The sequence below is a fragment of the Sebastes fasciatus genome, chromosome 5, assembly GCF_043250625.1.
Source record: "Sebastes fasciatus isolate fSebFas1 chromosome 5, fSebFas1.pri, whole genome shotgun sequence".
Classification (NCBI taxonomy): Eukaryota; Metazoa; Chordata; class Actinopteri; order Perciformes; family Sebastidae; genus Sebastes; species Sebastes fasciatus.
Window position 1 is genome coordinate 1681457 of NC_133799.1, and position 9323 is coordinate 1690779.

The following is a 9323-nucleotide window of genomic DNA, read 5'->3' on the forward strand; positions in this document are numbered from 1 at the left end:
TCCGCCTGGAGACGTTTTATTTACATTTTTTACAGATTTTTCAATCATGACAGAAAATATGACAATTTACATTAGAAACCTCTCTGGTGCCACAATCAGTACAATCTGTTGTATTTGTTATTTTTTACTGGTGCATTCATCAAGAAGGTTCAGTTTCCAGTAATACTGTATTATTATTATTGCACATTTATCTTTACTTGATGATTAACTGATGACCAATCATCAATTTCTATTGATCAACTAATCATTTCAGCTCCAGACGTCACACAAAACAAACCACAGTTCCATCTTTAATAAGAAGACACCGTCACCAACCCGACTGTTTCTCTTGTTTCCACAGTTAGGACGATGAAGTCTGGAGCTTCAGAGGGAGACGGTGTTCGCAGCAGAGATCTGTTGCATAGTTTGTGTCGGTGCTACGGCCGACTCCACAAAAGAAACGGTGTATTCACATTGAGAGGAAAGTGAACTTTGCTCTCAGCACGATTACATACAGAGTCGATGCAAAGAGGCAAATAGATGCAAATTTGTCCTGATGTTGATGAATCATAAAATGGAGGATAAATAGAGCTTGTATGTGTCTGTGGTCACCCAGAACTACGATAGTACATCATATCTGTACAGAGACCTGTCCGAAAAATGGAATAAAAATATCCGAAAAATAGTCAAAAAAACGTTGTTTTTTTTTTAAATGTCCGATAAATGTCTGAAAAATTTCCGAAAAAAACAAATGTTTTTACCAAAACACACATATGATTTTGTCAACTAATCAATTAGTTGATTTAAAAAGACAAAGAATCACACAAAAGCACCACTTTAGATCTGGTGTTTACCAGAGATGAGCTCAGAAGGTTCTTAGAAATAATTCATTCAGCATCAAAAACGACTAATCAACTAAAGAAACCTCCGTCGATTAGGACCAAAACATTCGACTCAGAGGGGTCAGCCCTCGTCGAGGTGACGGCGTTCAGTTCGCTCCTCCCGGCACAGTCGTCACCGTGTAGAGGTCGTCACGCCGCTGAGTCGTGATCGGGATCTGCTGCCGGATGTCGGCTAAATACTGCAGGTCTGGGATCAGAACACACGGATACAGAGACGGGTTAGTGAAGCCTCAAGATACACAGAAACAAAACGCAGTACAACACAACCGGCCTGTAGTCTGACAATGAATCAGATTACAGGCCGGTTGTGTTGGACTTTATTATTTTCTGACTTTAACAAAGAGTCCAGAACATGATTCAGTTCTGTGGTTCGATACTGTCAGACGTCTCGTCCACTCACCAATGTCAGAGTAAATAACCGCCTCCTCCGGTCCGGCCTTTGAGATGACTTCCCCCCTGCAACGACACAACCAACAATCTTCTCATTTCCCAGTTTGTACCTCCTTGATTCCTTTCCTCGACTCCTCTCGATTCGCGGACACATCGGAGATCACGGAGGTTCTCAAAGTCCGTGTTATGGTATATGTCATTGTTTTGTGATGGCGCTGCATTTTATGATCTCTGTCAGACGAGCAGAACTGTGTTCACCACAACTTATATATCTGCTATTAATTCAGAATGTGTCCCGCCTCTTTTATACGTCGCTGTTGCAGAAAAGACTTTCGCAAAAGATACACCCGTGTCACCTCACTAGTAGCTCCTCTCTCCTTCACAAGCATTCTTCAAGATGGAGCACTGAGATCGATTTCCGGGTCACAGGCAGGAGGACGGAGGAGACAAGGAGACGAGGAGGCACCAAATAGAGAAATGAGAAGAGCGTATGAGAGTGTTGGTGTATGTTGGTGGTTGTTACTGTACCATGGGTTAACAACAGTGCTGTGACCCCAGGCGATGTACGAAGACGCTTCATCTCTGGCTGGAGACGCCGTGGCCACGTACACCTGGTTATCAAGCGCCCTGCAGGAGGGACAACGACACAATAGACGTCAAATCACACAGCAGGAAAATATCCTATTTAATAATTATCACATCAGATCGCTCTTTCTCCAGTTAAAGTTTGAAATATCATCTCCTTCATTTGACAGATTTTATTATGATAAGAGGATATTAAAGATGTTGTAGATTTTCAAAATGCATGCTTTATATAGAAAGAATTAAACATTATATAAAGTTGTTTAATGGAGCAGTGAAACTATAAACCTGATGAATCCATCGGTACCAACCAGGTCAGACTAGCTGTTAAATAACGCTCCAAACTTACACTACATTTTGGCGAGGAAAAACTGTCATGGCCATTTTCTAAGGGGTCCCTTGACCTCTGACCTCTGAAGTTTGAAAAATGTTCGAAAAAGTAAAAAGAAAAAAAAAATGTCTGAAAATGTCTGAAAAAAAAGTTTTTTTTTTTTTTGTTAAAGCATATTTGTCCACTCCCATGTTGATAAGAGGATTAAATACTTTACTTTAAGGTACATTTTGAACAGATAAAGAATGTGTGATTAACTGCTTTAATCTATTGACAGCTCTAGTCTCATTAAACAGTGAAGTGATCGTCTCCACTAGGTAGTGAAGTGATTGTGGACTCGGAGTCTGACCTGCCCCTCTGAAGGAGCTCCCAGTGAGCCGGTCCGGTGGTCATGTTGAAGGCTCCGGGGTAGACCAGCAGCTGGCATCCTGAGGACAGGAAGAGGACAGGAAGAGGACAGGAAGAGGACAACCAGATCAACTCTCCGTCTCACACATTAAAACCAGTCCAACGCTCCAACGCTCCAACCAGCCGCTCACCTTTCCTGCTGTAGAGCTGAGCGAGCTCCGCAAACCTCAAGTCGTAGCAGATCCCCACGCCTACTTTACAGAACGCTGTGGGAGGAATTATAAAGAGTCAAGTGAAGCTCGTCCAGCTGAGGGCGAATCAACAGGAGATGTCACTTACGTGTGTCGAACATGGACAAACTGTCTCCTGGACTCAGAATCTCTGACTCCTGGAAGCGGATCTTTCCTGGAACGTCGATGTCGAAGAGGTGAATCTGGAAGGAGGAAACATGAAGAGGAGGTGAACGTCCTCCTGCTGCTGCTGTGATCTCCTTAAGTAAAGTAATCACATGCACACGTTCAGTACCTTCCTGTGTTTGAGAATGAGCTCCCCATCAGGTCCGAACACCGTACAGCTGTTATACACCTTCCCTCCGTCCTCCTCAGGGATGGATCCTGGTCAACAACACGTTAGAAACACTTTACTGTTGATGTCTGAGAGCACAGAGACAAGGTCTTTGTTGCTGCTAGAAGAGATAACGATGTAATAAAGCAGACAGACATTCATAAATAAAGTCGGAATATTATAAAGTAGTAATGTTACGTGTTAGTTTAGTGTGAAAATGAGGAACGTGGAGCATCTTGTGATGTTCTACTTTAGGTTTCACTAATAACCAAATACTTCATCTGTTGGCTCATCAGCAGCACATTATCATCAGCATCAGGACCTGGAAGAGATTGTTATTAAAGAAACTGAGTTTATTCTGAAGAAAGAATCACACAGACCTGATGAGGAAACTGACTCTTTAGAGGAGGAGGAGATGACTTTCTTTCTCGTAAAGTTACGACTTTATTCTCGTAAAGTTACGACTTTATTCTCGAAATCTCAGATTTTTTCCCCTCAATGTGGCCCTGATACTCTGTGTATGAATGACGTCAGCTGACAGGAAGTAAACATGGACCCAAGCTGTTGCCTAGCAACGCAATTCCCTTGAAACAGTCTATTGTGCTTCATCACCTGTGATTGTCCAGTAAAATGTCTCTGACTTGATAAAGGGCAGACTATTCTGTGGAGACATTTAATCTGATATTTACCGGTTGTAAACGGTTCATCATCCGTTTATCAAACATGTTATATAATTATTAACGTAGATCATTAGCTGCTAAACTTTTAAATGTAAATGAGGAATAGAGATATGGCGGTTAAACCAGTTATGATTCCAGACAAAAAGCAAATAAGACACCATCGTTGCCGCATCTTAAGTAAATACAAGATTTTAGTGGATTTAATCTTCAGCCTTTCTGCAAAAACATGAAGAGATTAAAGAGCTGCAGCTTCATTCAGCAAAACATCTTCTGCTCTGAAAGGAACAAAGTCCTGGAGCTCGCTACCTGATCGCTGGAAATATGCTGCAAACTTCATCACTTTTAAGAGAGCTACTACGTCCTGGTTCATTCAGCAACACACCTGCACCCTATTACGCTTCAGTGCTTTTCCTCTTTCCTTTAATAAGTTATAAATATAGTTTTTTGTGCATCTAAAAGTTCTGCAAAGTTACAAAGTCCACACCAAAGCGAGCTACTCTCCCCCACAGCAACACAGCTGAGGCCTGAAACATGTAAACATGTTCTAGTAGAAACCCAACATATGTAAAGTATGCACCTGAAAATGAGCACAACAGGTTTTTACTGTATCTCTGTGTCCAGTTTACCGTCTTTTGACCTCACTGTTCTAATCTCTTAGTTTCATAAAAGCCCTTCTAGGGACGGGTGTTGTAAACTAGCGTCCTCTATAAACACTCTGATAGCTGCGTCGAACAGCTGTTCTCAGTTTATCTATATATACTGTATCTGTCCCTGTCAAATAAACCATAAATACATGTTACTGCCGTTGTTTTAAAGCTGCTACTTCACTAAAAAAACACAAGTGGTTGAACTAAAATCATTTATTAACTCTGTTTTTGGTGGAGAAAGTCTGTTAGCCTTTAACTCTGAGGCACTGACACCAAAACCTGATATTGTAGATAGAAGGAAACACTGGTGGCGTAACATTTATACAGTATATTACACTACATACAATTAATAAATAAATAAATACATGTGTTTACATTAAGGGCCTGTGATTTTACAAGAAAAAGGTGTTTGATTCTCGGAGTATTTAGAGCTATTTGACATCTGACACATATTGTAAACATGTACACGAGACTTTAAAGTCACAGCAGCCAGTTAGACATGTCATAACACAGGTGTAGTGGCCCTGGTATACTGTAGTGCATGCTGGCTCACTGGACTGGCTGTGACACACTCAATATAACGGAACCATAATTCATTTGATCAGTTACACCCGTGTTCCTGATATGACACGTCAACATGGCTGCTGTGAAAAGGGCCGACTCAGCAGGATTATCATTAGAAGTAAACATTCAGATATTCCTCTATGGACCCCGGTGTGTTTATCAGTCCGGTCACAGTTGCGTCCCTACCTCCCACTAGGTAGACCTGGTTCTCCCTCGCTGCCTCTGACAGAACCTGAGTGGACTCTCCTGGGATCCTCTCGGCGTACTGAGAGAAGAAGCTGGTTCCGTACGGAGAGTTGAAGCACTCCTGTATTAAAGACAGGGGAGAGACGATCAGTTCAGTTTTACAGCAGCAGGAAGAGAGTGGAGACTTTCATCTTGAACTCCCTCTGTCCCTCCGTCCTCCAGCCTCCCCTACTGTCCCCCACAGAGACCGCCCTCTGTCCCTCCCTCCCCTGGTCCCCCGGTCCCCCGGTCCCTCGGTCCCCCGGTCCCCCGGTCCCCCGGTCCTCCTCACCGGCAGCAGCACCACTTGGCTCCCCTGTCCCGCCGCCTCCTTCACCAGCCTCCGGGCTCTGCTCAGGTTGTCCGCCTTCACGCTGGTCACCTGCAGCTGGACCACAGCCAGCCGGAACTCTGAGACCACGAGAGACCACATGAGACCACATGAGACCACTTGAGACCACATGAGACCACATGAGACCACATGAGACCAAAATACTTAAGTGCTTTTATTACGCAAAAACCTTGTGGCCAGTATTTAGTGCGTTCATCTTTTTACAGGATGATCAATAAAAGATTTGTCTCGAGGACGGCTTCAAATAAAAAACAGTTTATCTTCTTCTTAACATGAATTTCAATCTGCTAATTAGATTAGGAAATATATTGTGTGCAAGAGCAAAGGTCAGTGGGTCACCTAAAAGAGTCATCCTCTGGGGACCACGAATATTCACAGTTAACTTATCTGGGAAACGTCTCTCAAAAGAACATTGTTTATGGTGTTTATGGTGTTTATGGTGTTTATGGTCTTGTTATGGACTTATTGTCATGGACAATAACAAAGATGACTTTCTGCTGAATAACATTCTCATTCTTGGAAAATTTTATTTGCACAAATCCAAGTATATGATAGTGAAACCTGGTTTAATGTGTTTCACTCTGAGTTTCCTTCTTACATAAAAGCCCTTAAAGTCATGAAAAACAAAAATGCATTGAAACTTCTTAGTATAATAGAAGAATATGAATTACAGGTATACAGCCCCATAGCCCTTCATTTATTATTATTATTATTATTATTATTATTAATAATATGAATTACAAGTACAGCCCCATAACCCTTAATTTAATTTATTATTATTATTATTATTATTATTATTATTATTAACATGAATTACAGGTACAGCCCCATAGCCCTTAATTTAATTTATTATTATTGTTATTATTATTAATATGAATTACAGGTACAGCCCTATAGCCCTTAATTTAATTTATTGTTATTATTATTATTATTATTATTAATATGAATTACAGGTACAGCCCTATAGCCCTTAATTTAATTTATTGTTATTATTATTATTATTATTATTAATATGAATTACAGGTACAGCCCTATAGCCCTTAATTTAATTTATTATTATTGTTATTATTATTAATATGAATTACAGGTACAGCCCTATAGCCCTTAATTTAATTTATTATTATTGTTATTATTATTATTATTATTATTATTATTAATATGAATTACAGGTACAGCCCCATAGCCCTTAATTTAATTTATTATTATTGTTATTATTATTAATATGAATTACAGGTACAGCCCTATAGCCCTTAATTTAATTTATTATTATTGTTATTATTATTATTATTAATATGAATTACAGGTACAGCCCTATAGCCCTTAATTTAATTTATTATTATTGTTATTATTATTATTATTAATATGAATTACAGGTACAGCCCTATAGCCCTTAATTTAATTTATTATTATTGTTATTATTATTATTATTAATATGAATTACAGGTACAGCCCTATAGCCCTTAATTTAATTTATTATTATTGTTATTATTATTATTATTATTATTAATATGAATTACAGGTACAGCCCTATAGCCCTTAATTTAATTTATTATTATTTTCATGTATAATTTTACATATTGTATTTGTTCTTGTTCTGTATGCATCTTGTCCTTTTACTCTAATGCAATGATCTATGAGCCATGCTGTTGTAAATCTGAATTTGTTTAATAAAATAAAAAAACAAACTTAGTGTTCTAGCTGCTGTCTGGGTCATCAGGTCTCCCTGGGAAAAGAGGTTCTTCATCTCAATGGGACTAACCTGCTTAAATAAAGGTTAATACAAATACAAATAAGAGACCACCAGAGAGCAGACCAGATGAGAGCAGACCACCAGAGACCAGACCACTAGAGAGCAGACCACCAGAGAGCAGCCCACCAGAGAGCTGACCACCAGAGAGCAGACCACTAGAGAGCAGACCACCAGAGAGCAGACCACCAGAGAGCAGCCCACCAGAGAGCAGACCACCAGAGAGCAGACCACCAGAGAGCAGACCACTAGAGAGCAGACCACCAGAGAGCAGCCCACCAGAGAGCAGACCACCAGAGAGCAGACCACCAGAGAGCAGACCACTAGAGAGCAGACCACCAGAGAGCAGACCACTAGAGAGCAGACCACCAGAGAGCAGACCACTAGAGAGCAGACCACCAGAGACCAGACCACTAGAGAGCAGACCACCAGAGAGCAGACCAGATGAGAGCAGACCACCAGAGACCAGACCACTAGAGAGCAGACCACCAGAGAGCAGCCCACCAGAGAGCTGACCACCAGAGAGCAGACCACTAGAGAGCAGACCACCAGAGAGCAGACCACCAGAGAGCAGCCCACCAGAGAGCAGACCACCAGAGAGCAGACCACCAGAGAGCAGACCACTAGAGAGCAGACCACCAGAGAGCAGCCCACCAGAGAGCAGACCACCAGAGAGCAGACCACCAGAGAGCAGACCACTAGAGAGCAGACCACCAGAGAGCAGACCACTAGAGAGCAGACCACCAGAGAGCAGACCACTAGAGAGCAGACCACCAGAGACCAGACCACTAGAGAGCAGACCACCAGAGAGCAGCCCACCAGAGAGCTGACCACCAGAGAGCAGACCACTAGAGAGCAGACCACCAGAGAGCAGACCACCAGAGAGCAGACCACCAGAGAGCAGCCCACCAGAGAGCAGACCACCAGAGAGCAGACCACCAGAGAGCAGACCACTAGAGAGCAGACCACCAGAGAGCAGACCACTAGAGAGCAGACCAGGGTCCCTGTGTTGTTATAACTTAATAACAGAGTCACACTCAGAGGAGGAACAAGCTCTACTATAAACTCTGTTAATGTTCACATTAGCTCACTAACTACAACACTACATTAATTAACATTTAAATAATATACTTACTGGACATGGCTTTAGCTAGAGTGGACATGTATGCACCACAGTACTGGTAGTCCTGGTTCTCTGGTTCTCTGGTTCTCTGGTTTTGGTTGTTCTGGTTGTTTTGGTACTCTGGTTCAGTCCAGAGAGCAGGGGAGCAGTTAGGCAGGGCACCAAGTTCCGGCTGTTAGTTTGGCTTTCAAAATAAGAGTCTACAGTTCGGGCGACGTCAGTAAAACAAAACAAAACAAAACGATACAAAACAATAATAGTGATGATTTCTTTTTTTTTTTTAAACTTTGATTTTTATTTTGCATTTACAGCTCTGGGTTGAACATCATGAGCATCCATACAGAATTCAACAAACAATACAACGCTTAACAAATTCAGCAAACAGTACAACATTTAACAAAAGCAGTTGTCAAACATTTATACATTCTCCAACAACACGTCTCATGTTTCATGTTCCATGTAAATGATCCATTTTTCCCAGTTTTTGTCAAAGATATTGTTTTTCATTTTTAGTTGGTACGTCAGTTTTTCCATTGAAAAAAATATCAGGGACAATCTCAAACCAGTGATCTCTCCCTGGAGGTTCCGCTTTATACCAGTTTCTTGTTAGAGCTTTTTTGCTGGCTATAAGCAGAATGTTTGTCAGATATCTATCTGCTCCATGCACAACCTCTTCAATGTTCCCTAGGTACATTACAACACAATAGTTCGGAATAGCAGATCCCATAATGTCATTAATAATTACATTTAATATAGTGATGATTTCTACATCAAAATGTATTGTTTATCTGACTTACAGTCACTCTATGACATATTATTAGAGTTTATGTAAAGTTCAAAACCTTTATTGTGAAGTTTAAAGGAGAAGTTACGTCATTAGGGGGTGGGT

General features: G+C 41.0%; 1 protein-coding gene across 1 annotated transcript; it reads right to left on the reverse strand.

Moving 5' to 3' along the window:
- nit2 (nitrilase family, member 2) lies at positions 1–8587 on the reverse strand. Its single transcript, XM_074636772.1, has 10 exons — positions 8447–8587; positions 5505–5623; positions 5174–5294; positions 3058–3146; positions 2872–2965; positions 2724–2798; positions 2534–2612; positions 1800–1898; positions 1282–1337; positions 1–1068 (listed from the first exon to the last, which is right to left on the reverse strand). The coding sequence occupies exons 1-10, from the start codon at positions 8472–8474 to the stop codon at positions 968–970; spliced, it is 861 nt and encodes a 286-aa protein (XP_074492873.1). The 5' UTR covers positions 8475–8587; the 3' UTR covers positions 1–967.
- Positions 8588–9323: the final 736 nt, after the last annotated feature.